Source organism: Ixodes scapularis, unplaced genomic scaffold (genome assembly GCF_016920785.2).
Source record: "Ixodes scapularis isolate PalLabHiFi unplaced genomic scaffold, ASM1692078v2 PGA_scaffold0__279_contigs__length_252992795, whole genome shotgun sequence".
NCBI classification, from domain to species: Eukaryota; Metazoa; Arthropoda; class Arachnida; order Ixodida; family Ixodidae; genus Ixodes; species Ixodes scapularis.
Window position 1 is genome coordinate 249,997,552 of NW_024609835.1, and position 22,734 is coordinate 250,020,285.

Below are 22,734 nucleotides of genomic sequence, written 5' to 3' on the forward strand. Positions count from 1 at the left end.
CATGGGAAACGATACAACACAACCTTTAGTGAGAAGAAACGGCAACAAAAACATAAAACATTTAATAAGGAATGTCAAGCTCAGCCTGAAACTGGCTTGCGTCGTCGAGATCCATGCTTCTGAGCGTGCCCGTAGCAGACGACGCACGGCGGTACCCCCTCTTTCGCGCGTTTCCGATTTCGGCCGCACGGTGGCGACACGGTTCGATCTCGAGGCGAATAGACCAACAAAGAACCGAGAGGACCAAGACGCGCAGCTCTAGCTAGAGAATTTTCTTTATTGTTGCAACTCGCACCAGTTACCAAATTCTGGACGACCCGCGCACCTAGAATGTTCCAGGAAAAAATATGGATGGAAATCAGGCTGGAAAGCATCACAAGTTGTCACAGGCACTTGTTTAGCCAGTCTGCCTGTGAATGTCGATTTCGTCACTATTCTTGCCCTGGACTAGCACCGTAATCACAAAGTCACTAAACGCTTGTGCTTTATTGAGGGACACTGCATTCGGTGCAGAACGTAGTTTTCTTCCTGCTCTGGACAGTGCCTTTAAAATAAAGCCGGAAGAGGAAAAGAAAAGAACCCGATGGCCGAATAAAGGATGGAGACTATATCTTACAACCACATGCATAAAAACAAGAATTGTCGTGACAATAAATTTGAGGGATGTATTTTCGCCCGCCAAATTGTATTTAATTACAATTGTATTTGAAATACCCACGTTTTAGTATTTAAATACACGCGTCAAATACATTACCCAAATGGTAATTAAATACAAATGCAAAACACACAAAGTATTTGAAATACGTATTTCAAATACTTGTATTTGAAATACTGCCCATCCCTGTATTAGAGGAATAACAATTCAAAATAACAAATATGGCACTTTTAGGTTACTTTTGGAAAAAAAAAAAAAAAATTGGCACTTAGGGGGTAATGTATATTAGAAATAGAAGAGGGCCAAGGGCACTACCTTCCGGCACCCTCGAAATTACATCAGTAAGCTCTGAGTAAAAATCACCTGCTGTGGTGAACCGCTGTGTTAAGGAGATAAAGTTCCGGATCTAGAAAAGAGTTAAGTCGTCAATGCAAAGTGAGGAGAGCTTAGATATTAAAAGGGCACTGAAGTCGATTCTGAGATCGTTCTTTTGTGGTGACAACTCAATCTAGACTCTCTAAGCATCCCAACAAACCCGAAACCACAACCGTGCGTAGCTTATTTCCTCGTTAAAAGCGTATTCAAAGATCGCGACACACCCTTTTTGGAAAAATTTTCTTAAAGTAAAGTGGTTGACAAAGCGCGCTTGTCGTCGAGTTGCAAGCGATGGCTTCGCCCGTGGAGAAAAGTAGGACTCTTATCCAGATGTGTACTTATCAGACTCTCTTCGAAACGAGTTATAATAAAATCATTCCGAATCTGCACATATCGTAGGGCTCTCATTGGTCCACACAATGTAGTCCGCGAGAAAAAAAAATCCACATTTTTTTATTGCCCTGAGATGAGTATGTGGTTTTGTAATATATGGCTTGGTATACAGTATAGACCACTTACAACGTAACCGCTTATAGTGCAGGACCGGGTAAAACGCGGCTTTTTTAAACCACCGGTTTGCCTCCCATAGAACTCCATATAACTACTTACCGCTTAAAATGCAGGCGCGCGAATGGGAACACCGGTTATAGTGCGGTTTCTGGAACAGCCCGCCGACCGACCGGCCCAGCAAGCATGCTTCCCTGTGCGACACTAGATAACGGCGCGAGCCGCAAGCGGCACTCGCGGGGCAAGGAGGTTGCTCGAAGAAGCGAAAAGAGAGGCTACAGTTGCCGTAGCGACGGAGGGACGCACGCACGTGTCGTTCACGTGCGTGCGTCCCTCCGCTGCGTTGGAAACAACCACAACGACAGACCAATCGCAGGTCGAGGAGAAGTGTTCTCGCGCGCGTTATGCCGGTCACGGGCTGGCTTCTTCTATCCGCAAACATGGCGTCGGTTGTGATGGTCGACTCATAGTGCAGGACCGGGTATAACGCGCTCATCGTTCTGCATAAAAGCGCTATCCTTGACTGGTGAATTTTCATTGTGTGTCGCTATGATAACCCAGCACGTACTAGAAGGGAAGATCCACCTACTCGTGCGGCGATGTCGTGGCGGCACTCTCAAGACGGCAGAAACGCCCGTGTCGTCATGTTTGTTTACTTCGACTACAGTGGTGCTTTATAAGCATTTGTGTTTTCGAACATCGCCCAGATTTCTCATTTGAAGCATTTCATGCCTGTGCTCAAGTTGAAAGTATCACTGGCGCGTACCATATGAAGGATGCAAATTTTCACGTGTTTTCATCACCGGAGAAAAGTGATTAGGGTTAGCAATCTTGAACGCTCGCAACGTCCGTCCGCAACCCGCGATGCCGTTAAAAGGCTGCGCCAGGCGAAAGTCGCTCATTTCTTTCAAAATGTATGACACACTTGAGGGAGAAGTGTACTAGTCTGGTGAAGTAAAGACTTTCCTCTAACTAAGCTTTATTTTTCATCTAACATAAAATAAATTCTTTTACAAAGGTAAGTTGTCTCATGGCATGTATTTTGGCCTGAAAAATTTGTTTTGGTTATAGCGCGGTACCGCTTATAGTGCGGATTTTCGTGACTCCCGCGACATATGTTATATGTGGTCTACACTGTATGTGAGAACTAACACTTTTTAAACAATATAAGATCAAAAACGGCCTTTTTCAAAAATGACTTCATGCCCCTTTAAACGGCAATGCGGCACATGGTCTAACGCTTTGGAGAAATCCAAGGAAATGGCGTTTGTCTGGGTGTTTAGGTTTATGTTACTACATATTTTGTACGTGAATTGAAGGAGTTGGTTGTCACATGAGAATCCCTTACAATATTCGTACTGGTATTTGTATATAAAGTTGTTTTGTTCAAGATGGGATACGGACATTTAAAAAAATAACATGTTATAACATGTTATTTTTAAAATAACATAATAGCTGTGAGAGAGCACTTGGTTGGTAATTGCTTGGTGAGCTTTCACTAGCACTTTTACAAACTGGAACCATCTTCCCGATCTTGCAGTCAGAAGATGAATCCAGTGATTGTGCAATTAGTAAGCAAAGTATATTTGATGATACCTCAGCAGTATTACGCATTATGTTAGAGGCAATCTTGTCAGTGGCCTCTGATGTTCAGATTTTAAGGTTATTGATGAGTTTTAGAATTCCTGCAGGCGAGATTGAAATGGGTTCCATAAAACGGTAGTCTAGCTCAGGTACAAACAAAATATCACTTAGGTCCTCACTTGTGCAAACAAATGTAAAGAAAATACTGAGACCCCGTTAGGCAGCTCGCGTCGTATATGAGTTGGCTAGAATCACAAATAAAGGATATCTTATCATGAGACTCGGTTGGCGATAAATTTTTCCGGAACTTAGTTGGATTATTTTTAAGTAGAGCAGGTAAATCACAATTAAAGTACTTTATCTTTGAGTCTTCTAGACAGACAATACCCTATATTGTTTTTCGCAGCTAGAGTATCTCGCCCACAATGAATGAGAATTGAATTGTTTTGCCTTTTGGAATAGTCTTTTCTTTTTATTATGAAGTGTTTTTAGTCCTTTATTAATCCAGGGCTGACTGATGTCGGAACAAATTGAATCGAGGAGAATGTAATTGTATGCACTCTGTTATTAGTATGCCATTTTTATTCCGACACGACGGTACGTCCACTCTGTCGAGCTAAAACAGCTTGTGGGTGCTGCGCGATGCCGGTCCTGCCTTCCTTTGCCGAGTGTCATGTCAGCATCGACGGTCCCAAACCGCTTACCAATTCGCGGTCCAACAGCGCAAATCCAACACTTCGATCAAACGCGCGCGTCCACTCTGAGTGTGAGCAGGTATTTACGTGGCTCTCGCTGACACTCTCGTAGTTCAGACGTGCCCACAGAATGCACTTTGTGGAGGCTTTCCTTTGCGGCCCTGTGAGTGGCACCACGCCGCTATAATGAGACCAAAGCGCCTTGGAAAAAGAAGTAAGGAAGGAAAGGCGGGGAGCGAGTGAAGAGGCAAAGATAAAGCAAGCCCCGGCATGAGCAGGCATTGAGCAGTGAAAGAAAGACCTCTCGGCTTTCTGCTCTCTCTCAGTCACTGCCTGCAGAGAGAACTGCTGCGTATTCGTCGCATCTGTTTATTAATGCAAAAGCATCAACTGTTTCATGGAGCGAAGCCGGCGTTGCCTGCAACGCGACGTGTGGCTCCTAGCAACGGCGTCATCGTTGCTAAGGGGCCAGATGAACTGCAGGTGGGGCTGCGCATATAGTAAGAACATGTACAAATTTTATCTGGGAGGTTCCTGTAAACCATGTAAATCAATGGCTTTCAAAAAAAGATTTCGTGCATTTCAGTCTGGGTGGGAATCGAACCCGGGCCCCCGGGGTGCATGACCAACATGCTGCCACGGCGGCTTCACGGTTCCAGCTGACTAAAGCTGTGCATAGTGCATCATGCTTTTGCATTTCCACGCATAAGCAGTCCTAAGTATCTGTGCTGAAATTTTTGTTTCTCCTCAGCCCCCCCCCCCCCCCCCTCACTTTCTCTGCACTGTTGGCGGCACTCTGCGGTTCTACTCTCCTTGTTTGAAAGAGTGGCGGCAGTTGCGATAAGGTGGCGGTGTGCAGGCCTGCTGAAAAATGACAGTCTGCAGCCATGTGCGCAAGCGAAATCAAATCATTATCGTTCGGCGTAATCGAGCGGTCAGTCAGAGCAATCGGCGGTCAGTTGGAGCAGTGGGCTGAGTTTCTGGAATATGGAGAGATGCTTCTTAGTTTAGTGTTGTCATTTTCATTATTTAACGCGATTCCATTTTCATAGCGCGAGAAGATAATACCTATTTATATTTCATTTTCTGTTTTAAAATTTACATTCCTTGTACAGTTCTTTGCTTACTTTTTTAATTCATTAGATCCAGCACACTGTTCACGTAAATTAGTGTGAACTTTCAGATTTTATAACTCGAGAAAAAAAAGATGTTCAATATGAGAAACTGTGGTTTATTGAAAGCTAAGTAGTAAACTGACAAGTAAAAGTAAACACAATACTGAGACATTTAAGTTTATTTACAAAACAGTTCTTCAATTTGACTAACTTTTTGACTGATCGTCGCATCACCGATTCCTGCAATCCGCACCTCATCCACATACGCGTACTGATAAAGTCGGAGCTTTTTTTCACTCGCGGAGTTTTGGCGGGAGATTGACTCGGAAAGGTGTTAAGTCTGGCAACGGTACAATGTTTTCTTGGTTTTTTATTTTTTTGTTTCTTGACGATTGAAATAAAAATGGCACCCCGTCGTGTTTAGTGCGTTTGCGGGTTCATTTTGTCCCACGATTCTTAGTTCCACGCGTGAAAGCAAATGCATAAACTTTGTCCGGATGACGTGACGCAGGTTCTGCTACTCCTCCGGGTCCGTTTTAAAAGCTTCCGTCTAAACTCGTCTAGCACGCCGCGATAATTCTTGCACGTCCAATCAGCCTTTCACCGAGCAAAACCTTTCTTGTGGCTGTGGTGTACTTGAGCATTGTGCACAGGTGCAGAGTGCATAAGCCATCTCCAAACGCCCCTCCGCAAGCCCGGAACTTTGTCGCTTCTACGCCAAAGCGTTCTCTACCAGGAAGCATGCCTGTGTCACTGCCATGCCTTGGGTTAGTGAAGCTAGTGGCGCTTCGCGCGAAGCCTTTCACAGTGTTCTGTCTCGCTCTGTACGTAACAGTGGCGTACGATTCTTCATCGCAGTAGCAAACGTCACTTTCTCTCTTGGACAACAATGTTACGGTGCAATGTTGGAGTTTCGCGGCACTGTGGGGTGGCGAACAGGTTGGGTCCGTCCTCACTTGCGTCTGCTCGTCGTCTCTCTCGCGTGCTTATGAGACGGACAAACCATAGACGTGTCGTCACGTGATTAATCCATCTGCGGTTCAGTTTGTCCTGTCAGTCTGCCATTAAGGGGAGATGCGGGTAGAAAAACGGCAATATTTTGTGAATTTTCTGACGTTTTTGTTGTTTTTGCATCCTTATATTTGATATATAAAAATAATTAGGGGTGTGCGAATAGTAGTTTTCGAATTGAATACCTAATCGAATTGAGAAAAAAAAGCCGAATATTGAATCGAATATCGAATAGTGGTTTTATTTGTAGGAATGTTTCAGTGTGCTGTGAATGAGGTTATTATATGTGCAGAGTATGCACCTGGTGCAGTACGTGCATCTTGTATGGAACAGGATATTAAATGTATAAAAATGCTGGTAAAAAAAAAGAAAAAACAGCAGCTACTGATGGACGTGGAGCACTAAAGATCCAATTTAATGGCGCAAACATAATCTATTTACCCTTAAGCGTCACGAAAAACCCAAAGTTACAGCCACGGGTGTCTTTTTTTCTCGTTAAAAGCACGACCTAATACCGGGACATGTTCTTTTTTTTATATTTGTAAATCTCAGAAAAGGGGCATTTTGCTATATTTAGTCTCAATTTTAAAAGGCAACTCCGCTTCATTTTTGATATTTAGAAAACTATGTAGCCCTCTTCAGTATCATATAGACCCCATGTCAAATATTACGGTCTAAATCCGTCTATATATTTAATAAACTGGCCAGCAAACCTTCAAGTGAGCCAAGTCGCCGAAATCTGCCAACTCTAGCGTGCGACGTGAGGCGCAATCGTCAGCGCAGTCAATGGACGGAGTTGTAGCGGTCAACGTTGAACCACTACGTCAGAGGCATGACTACGTCATCTCACGTTTTGTTTGTTTTTTACTTCTCGGAGCGAAATTGAACAATGACGTCATGAGTTTCTCCTCCCGCTGTTGGCTCAAGGGCGTCCACGTGATGATTGTAACGCGGATGCGCTACTTTGCGCTGCCCTGCGCGCTTATCGGTCTGTTTTTCCGCTCCCCTTTTCCTCTTTCGTCTCCTCCCCTTCCCCCTCTCCCCCGAGCCATCACCGTCCACGCCATGCGAAGCGACCTGCCCGCGTCGCGTGTCCTGTCCCTCGCTCCCTCCCGAACGTCACAAGACCACGTGGTTCGACGTGACGTGGCCATGACTCTGACGACCCGAGACCAATGTTGCCTGATGCAACCGAAGTTTCGGTTTCGGTATCAGCTGATGTTTAAATTAAGATTACACAAATAATATTCCACATTTCGCGGATCTAAGGACGTAGAGTTGTTTAGTAGTGCTTTGCGAATTTGAATCACATGTAAGCCTAAATTTTTCGGAATGGAGCGGAGTTGCCCTTTAAGGAAGCAAAAGGGCACCCGGGATTTTATTTTATATATATAAGCAAATAGCTGTTAAATCTTAGTAAACAAGCTTAAACAATATAATCTGAAGTGAGAAAAAAAAAATGTGGTTAGGTAGCCCAAGTCACGGTCCAACTGCCGCTATGCATTCATTCCTCCGTCCATCTACCCTGCTTTAGAGCCTAGATTTAAAAGAGGGAGCAAGCTAAACTGAAACCACGGAGACGGCTCCTGCGCAGATTGGTCGTAAGTGCGCATGTGTTGTGTTGTCTTCTGGAAAGATGGCGAGCAAACGGTAGAGCGATGACGCCTGCTCGATTGACGCTTTCGTCTTTTCGTCACCTTCTCGCAGTTTGTAATTCAAACGCGGCTATCGAAGGGTTGAAAACCCTCTCGAATCTAGGTACTCTATTTTTCCGTTCCGTTTCGTTCCGAATGGTAGGACCAAAAGGTGTTTCTCGCATGGTCTGTCTAACATCACGGCGCTAACATCGGGAGAAAAAACAACTCTTTTGTCACCTCCGCGCCCACCGCGCATCTTTGGCCGAATATATTGAATATTCGAGTGACCAAATACTAGGAATTCGGTTCGCGAATCGAATTATTTGGAAACTTACTATTCGATTCAAATTCCTATATTCGAGTATTCGCTACCCCTAAAAATAATTAGTGCCAGATATGATCACAAAATTAGTCAAATACACATTTGAAGACCTCTAGGCGACCCAGAATGGCATGAATTTGAGCCATTTTTCTTCGCTTGGTTCTTCAAGTTGTAAGGTCACTCGCCATCGCATCTACGTTGCCAAGTAGACCTAGCCATCTCCTCTCCAGTCTTTTGTAGCTTCAATTTCTTGCAGCAATTTATTAACGAGATATTATTTTCCACACCGCAAAAGCGTATAGCTACACAACTCTGGTGACATTCAAACATGTTTTTGTTTTTTACGTACTTTTGGTGCTTCTTTGCAGTTTGTGACAAAAAATTATGTTCTTACTATTGTCCTATCACAACCAAATTTGGCAATAATGTACTTTAGAATATGTAGAATGAAACTACCTAGGCTTAGTTAGAATGTACTTTTTTTTAAATTTATGAAATATTTTAGGAATGTTTGTTAGCCCCTTAAAATTGCATTTTTGCTATTTTTATTTGTTTTAAAATGAAAGAAGCATCGAACACATTATTTTTGTTCATTGCACTCAGTGGATTAAAAGGAGCAAATTATCTTACTAGGCTTTTTAAAGTGTGTTGCCATGCCACATGTGTGCACTAATACATTTTTTTTCTCCATGTGCACCGAACCTAAAAAAATGGACAATATCGAAGCTGACACCATATTTATAAAGAGAAGATTGAGCATCATAAGCTGTAAAAAGTTTATTTCAATATCATAAGTAATAAATAAATAAATTTCCCCTCGTACATGTCCCCTTGAAAGGCCCCTGAAAAGAATTTTTTTTTTTTTTCAACAATGTGGTTGGGAGACGCGTGTCAAAAAATAAACTTTACGTAAAAAAAAAACTTTGTAGAGCAATATTGGTGGTGCGAGATGTATTTTAAATTCTGCGTGCAAAGTTCATGACATCACGGAATGGTCATACACTCTCTCCACCTCAACGAGATGGTCATACACTCTCCTCCACCTCAACGTGACGGCCAAGCCGATCCACCTCTCCTCCATGCGCCCAAAATGCCGAGAGAGAAAAGAAGTGGAAAGGAGGTGACTACCAACGAATTCGCATCTCGCACCGTAAATCTAATTGTTTGTCTCGCGCGTCCCAAACACACTGTTAACAAAAACAACCTTTTTTTTTCTTTTCGGGGTTTTTTAAAGCCCAAGCACCCCGTGCTTGCAACCCCAATGAAATGTAGTAACAACATTTATTTCACGAGCGAAATGCCGTAACTTGACAAAAATAACAACTGTTAAGTTCCGAGTGACATTTTAGATTTGCTTGTCTACGAGATTCCAGCGATTGACCGGTTGAGTCCGATTTACGTCGAGTGGTCTTGTGGTGACCTTGGCCAAGAAGCAATTGTTGGTCGTGGCCTGTCACAGCCAGCAAGTTGTTTCCCGACTTGCTCGGTCTGCAAAAGGCATGTAAGGATGCTGCTTTGAAGGAAACATTTGAAATTGTGTCTCTGCAAGAGCACTCCAGCAAGCTTTTGAAACTTTACGGACGGAAATCGGCAACTGCGAGAGTTTACTGCCAATTTTTGTGGTGTACCATTATAATACAACATTTACGAAAGCTTTGTCAATTTTAATAGAGTCTGAAGGTGGGTTAATCGGTGCGTGCAACAGCGCAAAAAAGACAAGGACAAATAGACGAAAGACACAGCGCTGTGTTTGTGTCTTTTGTCTACTTTGTGTCGACGTTGTTTTTTTCGCATTACCTTTGTCAATTTAGAGGATTTTCGACTTCTCATTGGGCAATAGCGATACACTCTCTATATCATGCGCAATGCTGGGTTTACTGGAATAGTTAATATGTAGCCACCGTCGTCGATCACAAACCCGTGTGCGCGGTGGTGAAGTAGTGGAGGCTTGCTTGCGCGAGTCCCATATTATGCTTGAGTAAAGGCGTGACAACCTGTTGATAGTGAAATACATGAAATGAAGCATGGGTTTCTTGACGTGTAGCGACTGAATCTCAAGAAAACTTGAGTTACGGTAATCGGCAGAAAACTCGAGGGTAATATGTTTACTCTCTCTGACGAGCAGATTCAATGACTTGTAAGGGACTTTGTGTTCAAATGTATTTTTGCCAGCATATGTTACACATGGCAGAACATTTCAGAGTGTGTCTGACATACTTTCTAAGGGTGAAAGGAAATTGGTTCAACGTCCCACTTAAAGGTTGGGAGTGAAAAAAATGCCTAAATATTTTTACTCTCACCTCCTTTAAAACAATCTTGTTGACGCCGGAGCAAAAATCGAAAGGGCAGATTCACCAAGTAACTGTTGATCAGTTACGCAAGGGACGTCATTATACCAGGCGAAATCATTGATATAGACAGATTTCAATTAGAAGAGGCCCTAATGCAGATCTTTGTGGCACTTTGAGCCAACCAGCACTTCTGAAGAGGCAGCATTCCCAATAGAAACAAACTGTGATTTAAGGAATTAGTGATTCGGTCGGGTAAAAAGGAATTGTGAAGTCAAACTTTTGGCTTCAAAAGTACCCTAGAGTGTGAAACTTGATAGCTTTAGCATAATATATAAAAATAGCATCAACTTGACCTGTTTCTCTAGAGATGAGACTATGTTGTTGGTGAATTCTAGCAGTTGCGTTGTAGTTGAAAACGAAAACCATGCTGTTCCCTTCAAGATCTATATGTTCCAGGTGCTTACTAGAGGTGGATGTTAATGACCAACCTTAACTGAGGAATCTAACGCGCGCCTAATTCTTCACTTTCACGCATGGTATTGTTTGTTCCATATCTTCCGTTTGCAGCAGAAATTCGCTCAACGGGCTCGTCAACGAATTCAGTCTGCTTTTTTCTTTTCTACTTTCTGTAGGGGGAGAAATGGAGTAGCCTCAATTCTGTTTTTTCCGAGCCCTCGCGTCGCTATAGTCTCTGACATGTCAAGAATTGGGGGGAAGCTCCTCTCTCCACTCAAGCAGACGGGACGCTTGAGGCGACCCTTGGAAAGGGGAGTTTCCCCCCGACTAAAGGGGGGGTCGTCGTTCCGAAAGTGGCTCGCTCCAAGAGGTGCCCCCGTCTGCGCAGAGCTGTCGCTGCAGCCGCACCTGAACGCCACGCTGATCCCAGCGCACGCCCGGGCGAGTGGACCGGACCAGGCAGCGGCGGCGTCGTCTTCGCAGCCGGCCAAGCCCGCCCAGGAGTCGGCCACCCCGGAGGCCTCCACCTCGTCCACCGCGTGAGGGCCCTCCCTGGGCCCCCCTTTGAGCGTGTGTGTGCCGCAACTGCAAAGTGTGTCCTACGCAACAAAATAATGGATCCTAAGAAATCCTCCTTTATAGATTTTGCTTCGCATATATGTCCGCGTGTGTACGTCACAAGTGTGTGCCGCCGTCGAAGCTGGACCAAGTCGGCTCTTTTTTTCCCCCCGTCGTTGCGAGGAACCGCGCCCGTCGCAACTCCGCCGACGACGTGGAACGACGCGAGAAGAGCTCCGCTAGGAACTGCCGGTCGGTCTTCTCCCTTCTCGCCCTTTAATGAACTCTCCCGACCTCGGGTTGTGCGAGATGCCGCAATGAACGTGCGGAGGTACCTTTCTTTCCGCCTCGAAACGGAGTAAAGATCCTCGAGTTTTTTTTATCCGCGAGACGTCCCTGGAGTGTACATAGGACGGAAGCGTGGCCGCCGGGACGCCCCGCGGTCTGCGCGTGGCCCGTTGTAAATACCGACGGCGCTCCGGCCCGAGGGCCGAACTTACGTTGTGCGGTTAACCAAGTAGACGGGAAGAGAGTGCGTGGCGGTCGGGCCTCTGCCACGCGGGCGTGCTCCGTTTCCATCGTTTGATTTTGCTCGTTTGAGTGTTCCTCTGGCACGTGCCCATCGGGAGACCGGCGTGTCCCCCTCCCCGTGGGCAGCGATGCCCTCAGACGCCCCCGGACCGGCGTCTCCTCGCACTCTCGAGAAGCCGCGGCGGCAGCGCTCTTGTGGGTACTGGGGCAGTTCTGGCGCCGACTGCCCGGACAGGAGATTGCGCTCCCCCGGTGCGGCTGGGCATCCTCTACCCGCGCACCCCACCTCCACCGCCGGATGCACGCCGTTTGGCGGGGCTCCGGATGCTTCTGCGCACGGGCCCGTGGCCTTCCCCGGTCCGAGAGCCTTGTTCTCCTTTGCCCCGGAATTCACCGGAATCGACCCGTGGGAAGCGCTTCTGCTTCATCCCCCTAGTAATCCGGATCGAGATTTGCAGACCTTGCGCGTAGTGCCTGCGGCCGGAGGGAGTCGTTTTCGCTCGGGAATAACGAGGTTTTGGGGAGACGGCGTGTCCTTTTCAGGGACGGTGGTCCTTCCCCGTGGCTCCGAGTGCGAGCGCTTCCCTAGTCTGCGCCGGAAGTGCCCATTTGGGCGATGGTCTCTCGAGACCTCCCGAGCGGCGGCCGTGGGGCGGCCCCCTGTACAGTTCCGGTCGGCCGGTCTCCACGCCTCTTCCCTGGCACGCAGTCGGGCCGTCTCCCGGGACTCGCGACCCAAGTCGCGGGCCGGCACCTCTCTGCCGCGCGCTTTTCCGAGGTTGCCCCCCCTCCTCCCCGAACGGGTCGGCCGTACGCAGTGTCTGGCGGCTTTCGCTTCTGCGGAGAGGAAGAAAAGTGTACATACTGCGCACACAGACACACCTCAACGCATCCGCGTGTGTATGAGCTCACTCCCACGTGTGCAGAAGGAGCGTGCAAGTTGCGAGTGCGCCTATTTATTTGCGACCCTCGAGGAAGAAAATGGCGGCGGCAGCTCACTGGCACCCGTTCGCCTGGCCTCTGGCGCGACGCCAACGCCGGAAACGGAAAATTGGAGGGCGGTGCCGAGGCACCCCTCGCTCCTGCCCTGTCCATCATTTATTGGAGCGTCTTCTCGGAGAGTCGGGTCGTAGGAGGCCCGAGAGAGGCCCAGTGGAGACTCTCCGGGGCGGGCCGGGTGGGAGTGGGGCGTGCCGGGTCGTCCCTCCGAACGAGCTGGTTCTTGCCTCGAAGGGCTGCCACGACGTCTGCCTCTGCACCGCTGCACTCGAGGGTCCCCTTTCTCTCCTCCTGATTTGTGACTGTTGTAACGCCTCGCATTAGTTTTAGACAGTGTTAGCGTAAACCTACTGCAGTCTTTTGTGTAGTCAGCCAGCACTGGAAAACAAATAAAATTGTATGTAAAGCAAGCATTTGCCGGCTCACTTCCTGGGGAGTATGGACGTCTTTCGCGACAGCCTTTCTCTTCGTCGAACGAGTTGGGACCCCTTCCTTCGCCTTGTGCTGCCCTCGCAGGTCCTAATAAAGTTTGTCTCGCTGCTGCCAAGTTCATCGTTTGCTGTCAAGTAAGTCTCGTAGCTCTACTTTGGGCGGGAATATATTCATCTATTACATCTTCTAAATCCCATTAAGATTCGTCGCCTGTCGTAGAAAATTCCGAGGCAGAATAAATTCCGATAATACAATAAAGAGCCAAAAGTTTTCTCTAATAGTACGAGACCTGTTAACCGAATAGAAAGATGCGTGAGAGATAAGAAGAAATAAGCATAAAATTACGCTAGAAAACAAAAATGTATCGCCAGCGCAGTTTTTACACAAATTGAGCGGTGCTGTGCCATTTGCGCCATGAACGAAAGTCTGCGACATCTTGCGCCAAAGTGGCATTTTTTATAAGAATTGTGCCAGACGTCCGACGAGATAGGCTTTAAAGGACGCATACAAAGGAAAACTTTTTTTTTTTTTTTTCCAAACAGCCTAATTGAAAAAAGGACAAACAAAACTTTTTTAGAGCTATATATACGGCACGAAACGAATTTGTAGTTGGCGCCCGCAGGAGACCGCAGAAAAGTGGCAACTAGCAGTCACTTGACTCGCCACTAGTCTCTTGCTGCTCGCACTCTTTCGAGAGCTTCCTATGGGCTGTAAAAATCACTTATTGTTTTGTGTTGCTCTTTCGTTTTACAAAATGTTTTGATGTTTGTGAAACAAGTATAAGGAAAACGTCACTTCTGTTTTGACTCGTACGACACCAAACAAAAGCTTTGCCATCCTTTGTTGGAAAGGGCACTGTGTCGCACGTTTTAATTCCTAACATGACTGGAAGCGGTTCTTGGTTTTTGAGTGCTGCATGAAAATGCGATTGCCTGTAAAAGCGAAATAGGGCTTTCCGAGAAGAGGAGATGGATCCTCCTTCCTGGATGCAATGCTCTGTGACTGAGTTTCCTCTGTACAGAGTGTGGCTTATCTGCAGCTTATCTTTTGCCCTGAAGTTTGTACAAAAAAAAGTGAAAGCCGTTTACAAATCCCTGTAACGCCGAATTGGAGCGCAGCTCTTGAGGAGGAGTAGGGAAGGGTACTGAGGGGGGCACGTCACCTGTGGGTAGTCACGTGACCCCGGGGGTCACGTGATCTCGGAGGAGGGGTGGTCACGTGGCCTCAAAAAGGGGGGGGGGGTCACGCCCCCCCCCCCCCCCCCCCGGTTACGCCGACGCCGCTCAGGCTGGAAACCGGCCCCTAAAGCGCGATCCAAACCAACGCTTCTTTTTGCGCCTGTAGGTCGTGCGGCTGCGGATGTGACGTATTTTCGTGACGTCGCGCCGCTTCTTCGCTCCTTCCGGGCGCGCACAAGAAAGTTGGTTGATTTCAACTTCTTTCTCAACGCGCACAAAAACGCGCGGTGACGTAGTAGGGCGCTCCTGTCTCCAGGCCAATCGGTGGAGGGCAAGCTAGTTGCGGCTCTGCGTTTCTCGCCGTCTGGCTGCTCTCTCCTCCCCCCCTTTTATTCTCTTCCAACATGACAACGCGATCTCTCTCTTTCTCTCGCCGTCTGGCCGGCCAGTCTGTCGCAGTTGCACTTTGCTTGTGCGCTCGTGCCGAAGTTTCGCCCGTCCAAACCAAAGCGCACGGTTCTGACTCAGAAAGCGCGCCCGGAAACAGCAAAAACGCCACGAAATGCGTCACATCCGCAGCCGCACGACCTACAAGCGCAAAAAGAAGCGTTGGTTTGGATCGCGCTTAAGAGCAGCGCTCTAAAAGCTTCTTGACTCGTCCTTCCTTGTGGCCCTCACATTTTCATCAATGCATTCCAATCCAGGCTTCTGACACGGGGCAGCAGTTATTTAGAAAAAAAAAAAAGTTGATTCATGTTGGATTAAAAAATGCAATGATCAAAGAAACGCCGAGCAAAGATGTATTGCGCAGTTCGAGAAACAAACTGTTCTTGTTTCCTGGTCCTGCAAGCTTTTTGTGCTCCGCAAGAGAGCGAAGGTTCCTTCGCTAATCTTCCGGCCCACAAATTGTGATGCATCCAAATGGGGGGGGGGGGGGGGGGGGGGGGTACGCTTTTTGCAGGCTTATCTCCATCCACATGCTTGCACAACAAGTGCTCACTTGCTTGACCTTGAACCACTTCCCCATCTGAACTGCGCAGGCAGACCCATGCCCACCTTTCTTAGTCTCTTCTTTACATTTTTCGCTTCCCTCGCTCAAAGTTATGTAGAGGAGGAAAGCCCTGCAGAATCTCGAGTCTGATCATCCCACCTTTAACCCTTTGCGGTCATCAGTGGGGCCTGGACCAACATTGCTGAACCGCCGTTCCGGTCAGGTGTCCAACAATTCAATGGGCGTTGCCTAAAAATCCGCTTTTGTGCTTGTGACGCCATTTCTTTCAGGGTGTTGACAACATTTGTTTGGCTACTCTCTACTATGTTGCAGAGGGCAGCACAATATTAAGGCAGGAACACATTTGCGAAAAAACGAACCGGAAATCGAAGAGAAATCGGAGGCTGCGAAAATCGTAGCTTGCGATTTTCGGAAGACGAGCCACATGAGGTGGAATGCGTGGAGCGGAAATCGCAATGCACTGCGGTTTTCGTGCTCCGACTTCAGGAGGCTGTGCGGTAGTCTGGCGAACTGGCGTTTCGTGCCTCTTAAAAACCTCAGCTATTAAAACCTCGTTGAATGCCACGCGGGCCTTTGTACCACCACCCTTTGATAAAGACAGAAGGGGTTTTCTACAAAAGTTGAGACGAGAACGCAGGGATGGCAAGCGATGCTGCCTGCGCTGCTTCCGAAGCTGCGTGAGCCGCCATGTTGCGAGCCGATCGTCTCTTTTCGTTCCGTCCTGTTCCGGGCTTTCGCTCAGCGAGCTCCTCCGCCCCGAATTCGGAGGCGCCGTGCGAAAATATCTGGCGCTGCAGATCTTTCGAACCGCTCCCGATTTTCGGAAAAGGGGAGGAGCCTAGCTGCCGTGCGATTTTCGTGTGCGGTTTTCGCACAAAATTCGGCTTTTTTTCGCAAATGTGTTCCCGGCTTAACAGTGCAATACGCACTCTTTATTGGCGTTGCGCATCCATGATAAAAAAAAAATGGCTTCCTTTGAGCCGCGCGCGTTTTATCGAAACGCTTGGGGCACAAACTCCCGGAGAGCGACGATTTCAGTGAGGAGGTATGCCTCCTTCAAAAGGTGAAGAAATGTCCTTTGACGACACTGAGCTCGGTGGCGAAGAAGATGCTGCAGGAGATAGTGACTGTGGGGATGCTCCACCACATGCTTCTTCCTGAAGGCCATACACCCAAGGCCTTCCCAACTTTTTTGCTGTTCTCTTCATCCTGAAGCGCAGGTCCCAACCTCGAATCTCCAGTGTGAGCTTGACTACTTCCCAACTATTTTTTCCTAGATGAATCGAAGGAAGTTATTGTGCAAGAAACTAACAGGTGGGCTCGAGAAAAAATTGAGTGCCAAGCTCCTAGCGGAACAGTCTGTGTGGAGAAGCTGGGAGGACGTCTCGATGCCAGAGTTGAAAGCTTCTTTGGGGGGCATATGAACATGGCCCTAAACCCGAAGCCCAACATCAAGGAGTACTTTTCACGGCACATCCTGAACAAGATTCCATTCTTTGCATCTGTGTTCACACGAACAAGGTTTCTTCAAATCTGGACGCTGCACGTGTCTCCAAACACTCAGAAGCAAGGTCAGAAACATAGTGCAGTACGTTGAGAGAAAATGCAGAGAATGTTTCAAAGCTAAACCGAAGACCTGCGTTGATGAAAGCATTGTGGAATTCAAGGGGCGGGTGTCATTCGAGTGTTGCAGTCCCCAAAAACCGACGAAGTGGGGCCTTTGGGCCTATGTTCTGGCTGACCGACTGGTTACGTTTCAGCTTTTGTACCATACTATGGTAGGTATGGTAGCACCACCACAGAGTCTCTGCAGCCTGGATCTGCCGTTTACGTGCCATATCATCCTCAACCTCCTGAAGAAAACCAAGCATGCCTCGGGAGGAAGTGGTTACCGCATGTACATTGACTGATTCTACAGATGGCCGCAGCTTGCAGAGGAGTTGCTCTCCAGGCTGTGATATTGACCGAAATGGTATATCAAGCTAAAAATTGATGCCGCATAACTAAAAAAAAAAAAAAGTGAAAGGAGAGGGCGACTCTTACATGGCGTTGGCCTGGCAAGACAAACGCCAAGTCACTATGCCAGGATGTCTAGCGACCGGGAATTGTCGGGGATATTGTCGAAAAGCAAGCCCAGTCAGGAAAAATGAGCCAGAAATGCCATCGAGTGCCCCGAGCAAAGACTTGGGGGCAGAGAAATGGGGAATAGTGCTTGGAGCGGAGCGCAGGCTTTGCTTACCCGATGTGGAGTCTTTTACACGATGCAAAGGGAACAGCCGACAAATCCAGTCCAAGCCTTGGACTGGATTGGTGTGGATTCAGGGCTCGACACTAGGTTAGATCCAGTTATAGCTACAAGATTTAGTAACAAATTGGAAAGTCACAGACCCCAATCCAAGCCCCAAGCCGAAAGTATCCGAAAGTGTGCATCTGGCGGCTATGCTGCCATTCGGTTAGTGACGTGTGTGGTTGAGCGTTGTGTCTTCATTGTGTTTCCGGAAGTGGCGTCTTCACTGACAATGTCGGCGGCAAGAAGGTGCTTGCTTAATCTGGAGTGGACGAACCTGAATATTTTTTGAATATGCAATTTGGATTAAGCCCTTGTAAAAATGATCCTCACAGTGCCCAATGCTCAATGCCTTGTGTTGTAATGGCCTTATATATCTAACCGCCTCTACAGTGGTCAGGGAATTTCACCTGAAGTCGTCAGGGAAAACCTGGAAAAGTCGGGGAAATTCCAGATAATTTGCTAGACACCCTGCTACAGAGTGTCGAACCGATATTTTTATCGGTTCGGTTCGGGTTCGGGTTCACGGCTTTCAGTTCAGTTCCGGGACGCAAAAAATAACGGTTCAAACCGGTTTGAACCGCTAAATTGAGAAAATATTTTCCGCGTTGTTCTGTCAATAGGCACTATTTAGGCCGTGAAACTAACTGCTGTAAACAATCTGATTTTTGCGAGGACCTATTTTTGAGAATTTCGCGAATCGCCTACAATTCGCGAAAAATGGGTCCCGCGAACAATTTCGGTAAAATGTAAACACATTGAAATTTATATTGAGATTCCACCGCGTCGAGAAAATTACAACCCGCGAATTATTCCAAAACTTCAGCTTTGACCTAAATCGCGAAATATTAAGCCCACGAAAAATAAGTTGTTTACAGTATATAGTTTTCTTTTTTTATCGTTTGTTCAATCCAGTTTTATCTTTAGGTACCAAAATTATAAAATTCTCTTATTTATTCATACACAACAAGAAAGGAAAATCTGCATTAACATACAAAGCGTCGTGTTTGTACGACTCAACATCCCTTTGTTGACCAGAGTCACATACATCGTACCTGAATCGAAGTGTTATCGCGAAGTGAAGTAGGTTACCTAAAATACCCGTGATTGGTACAACTTTGTATCGCGGTATTAGATGTTGAATCGTGGTTTTGTCCTTGAACTAAGGAATTAATTACAGTGAATAAAATCCTGAAATGGGCACCTCGTCGCCATATATACCATAGAATCTGTTTTACGAAATACGTTTCACAATATATATATATATGATGACGAGATGACTGAGCTTAAGGCAATATAATTTTCAAAATGTCACGAAAGTCATGGGACAAGTCCTTCCAGTCTATATTTTATAGAAACACTAAGCGACAATCGCAATGCTTGTTTTTCTGACTAGCATTGTTTGCTCTCAGCACCATGATGCGGGTGACGAATCATGCGAAAAGGAGTGGCTGAAATTGTTCACTCTAACCTATGAGCACCTTCGTACTGAGATCGAATCTGACCTAAAACAGTGCCTACTCATGTGAACATTTTCTTATACTGGATAAACTGGCATAGCCTGGATGTTGAGGTTTGCTCTCGACAAAATGCCGGTCAATTTAATTTGCAAATAAGGATCACCCTCGCTAATTGATGATTTTTGTTAAATAGAACAAAGTGGTATTTCGTGCTCTACTCAATTCGGAAGCTACCTAATTGGACACTTTCTGAGAGTTTAAGTGTGCAATCATAGTTCCACCATTCGTTCCAGTAAAAAAAGGCGATAATAAAAACACATAAAAAACTTCTATATATTTGAGAAGTCATATATGCGTAAGGAACACATACAGTTATTTAAATTAGCTTCAAAATAAAAAAAAACACATTATTTAAAGCTTTTCCAAATCACCTATAACGTGTCTATAGAGGATAAAAGCGCCGAAAAAGATTTGCAGAACATCTTTCAGATAATTCAAAGGTGCATTTACTTATATATCTTGGAGGTGAGGATCTTCTATTTATGCCGCCAAATCTTCAGACAGGAATTAAGTATATTTTTATTATCATCGATAAATTTAACTTTATGAAGTTCACATAACCGCCTGAGACCGACACGGAAGGACGATACTCGAAAATACGCCAGCTGTTCAGTCTTCGGCAACGTGATTTTGTTAGCTGTTTTGTAGTGTAAAATACGGGGTTGCAGGGTATGCCAAAAAACACTGTGGTCACATGATATATCGGAAGGCAAATACACGAAATGTACAGTAATATGGAGATGACACGTAATTTTTTCTAAATAATCCCTTACACAACGCTTTACTGCAAAAAGAAACGCATAGAAATGCATAAAATGATATTCCTAATTAAACATAGATTCCGCGCAGGGCCAAACAAAGATTTGTAGAATCCTAATATAAATCACTTTTGGGCATCAGCTTGCCTCAGCTCGAAACGTCGCGAGATACTACCTCGGGAGGCTAATGTTATCTTAGGTTTTACGTGCACTTGTTTTGGGACCTTACTTCACGACTCTGTTCTTTATCAGTCATGTGCTCCAACATTTCATTAGGCTGCCATATCTCATCGCGAGACTGCTATAAATACTACACAACTTTACACCTTGGACGTCTACTGCTGGTGTTGCGAACGTCGCACTTCATCAGAAAGCTGAAGTATTTAACATGGTTTGCACGTGAGATTAATCGCACTACAGTAAAACCTCGTTATAACAAAATGGGATATAACAAACTAATGGATATAACAAAGCAATCATAATTCCCCTTGCTTGCTAGTAGGGAAGAAATAGACATTGGCTATAACAAACTAATGGTTATAACGAAATAATTATGATCGCTCCTTCAACTTTGTTATAACGAGGTTTTACTGTAGATACTGGTTGTCATTGCGAGTTGTTCTTGCTGAGAAAATCAAATCCGGTGGGGCAAAATGCACGCTGCAAACTTTTCGCGCTCAGTGCAAGCTATGTATTTGAGAGGCACACATTTTTCTTGTTGGTGCATCGTCGTTAGGAACGGCGCGAGTATCTGGCACGACAAAAACGTGCTTCAGGCAAGAGTGTTTTTACAAATAAAAGTTGTACCAACTACCCATCTGTCACTACCGTTTCCAGGCCACACGTTCTAGTCTGCGCCGAAAATGCAGAGCAGAGGAATCTTTACGACACAGTATGCTTTAAAACTACCCCCCTCCCCACTCCTTTTTTTTTAGTTGCTCCTCAAGATACTTTTTATTCCTCAGGGATTGCCTGCTCCGTATTGAGTAGTGTTCACTCGACAATTATATTTGTGTCACTTGTTAACAGTAATTCTTCCTTGCTTTTACTTTGCACCAAACTGTGAAGGTTAAACAAAATACAGGGCGGTGGAAACTTGGAGAACTTGAGAACGACACTCCTGTGAGACTTAGAGCGTTCTTCTCAGGTATCCCCCCCGTACACACCAATAGTTCCATGTGACGTCGGACTAATACGTCACATTTAGACCCTTTAACACTTCTATTCTCGGGACAACTTTCTGAGGCAGTTCAACAATAACGAAAACATGTTTGGGAGCCTCAATGCTGTGCATACATGTAAAATGGGTCGTGCAGCATTTTTTTTCCCTTAAGTTTAATAAATACCGCTAAGATGTAATCCCTGACGTTGATAACTTGCAACAGCATCCATTAGTTTGCTTCTCCGCAAAATGGCAGACAGTCGAAAGAAAGAAATGAAACAGCTTTCCCCTCCTCAACTCGCAATTAGAACTATCAGCCACGTGATCTGATCCTAATATATACACCGTCAGTGTTTATCATAGTCATACGCAGGGTTGGCAAAGCAGAGAGCATAGGCTGATCTTCAGATATAGTTTTAGTTGGGCTCTAATGCCCGAGCCCCCTCTAAAGCGACAAACAGAAACAAACGACAGCGGCTAGCCTTAAACCAGAGTATTTCGCTATTTGACAGGCTTAGTAGAATAAAGAAGGCTATGCTCAAACGATGGTACCATTGGCAGGCTTGTGAATGCTCGTGCTAACTTTGTGAGCACCGAACAACTCAAAGCCGTATAAAGGTACCATCGCGAACATGCTGCATGTGTCTGAGGCTTGTCGCTGTCGTTTGTTTCTGTTTCTAGCTCTAGTGGGACTCGGGCCCATCATAATCTTTGAGTTGAACACGAGCCGTTACCCAAATGTTTGGCGATGCTGGTTGTCACGAACCAGAGCATTCGACTCGGGATCATGACAATCAGGTACATCATCGTGTCACGTGACTCTCAGTGCGAAGTTCTGATGTCATGTGATGTCACGGAATCAACAACGTTAATAGATCTAGCGACGTCCTCAATTTGAATCGACTTAACGCGGTGAGTCACGTGATGTCACGGGGTCACGTGATGTGACATTACTTGACAGCATGTCTTGACATCATGACGTCACGTGACGATGTGACACATGGCTAATCATAGTGCCAATAAGAAAGCACCGCAAAAAACCAAGATTTATTATACATTGCAATTCTGTATATGACGACTTGGTCAATACGTAGAGGAATACACGTGCCAAATTTTTATTCCCAAATAATAAATTTGTAATACAAAAAAAAATACCGGGAACCATTTTGAATCGGTTACCGTTATATTTTTTTCCGGTTCAGTTCCAAGATGGCGGCGAAGATTTCGGTTCGGTTCAGTTCCGGTTCGGCTAAAAATAACGGTTCTGTTCCAGTTTTCGGTTCGGTTCGGTTCGGTTCCGGTTCGACACCCTGCCCTGCTATGCTGATCGCCATAATCCCACTACTGGTAGCATTCAAAACGCCGAGCATCAAAATACTGAATTATCGGAATACCGAAATTTACAACACCGAAAATGCAAAACATTGAACCATCAAAATGCTGGCATCACATAGTTATAGTGGAAGATAAAGTTTCTTGGCAAGATGAGTTTTCTTGGCAATGTGATCAAAGTTAGGGGAGAGGTTCCGCCGGCCGATGTGCACACACTTTCGCCCTCTTTTCTAATAACCATGAAAGGTTGTCCCCGAGTACAGCTTCCCTTCGCATGGTTCAAGCCTTCAAAAAAGGAAACATATGTTTCTGTTTAT

The 22,734-nt window shown here is 45.9% G+C and overlaps 1 protein-coding gene and 1 pseudogene across 1 annotated transcript in view; one reads left to right on the forward strand and one right to left on the reverse strand.

Annotated features, from left to right (window-relative positions):
- Positions 1-13,147, forward strand: part of LOC8033523 (glycogen synthase kinase-3 beta) — a 51,223-nt gene extending 38,076 nt beyond the window's left edge. The window contains exon 8 of the mRNA XM_029988419.3: positions 11,037-13,147. Within this exon, the coding sequence (XP_029844279.2) occupies positions 11,037-11,191 (155 nt within the window). The 3' untranslated portion in view covers positions 11,192-13,147. The remainder of the gene's footprint in view (positions 1-11,036) is intronic.
- LOC115327398 lies at positions 11,586-12,629 on the reverse strand (annotated as a pseudogene).
- Positions 13,148-22,734: the final 9,587 nt, after the last annotated feature.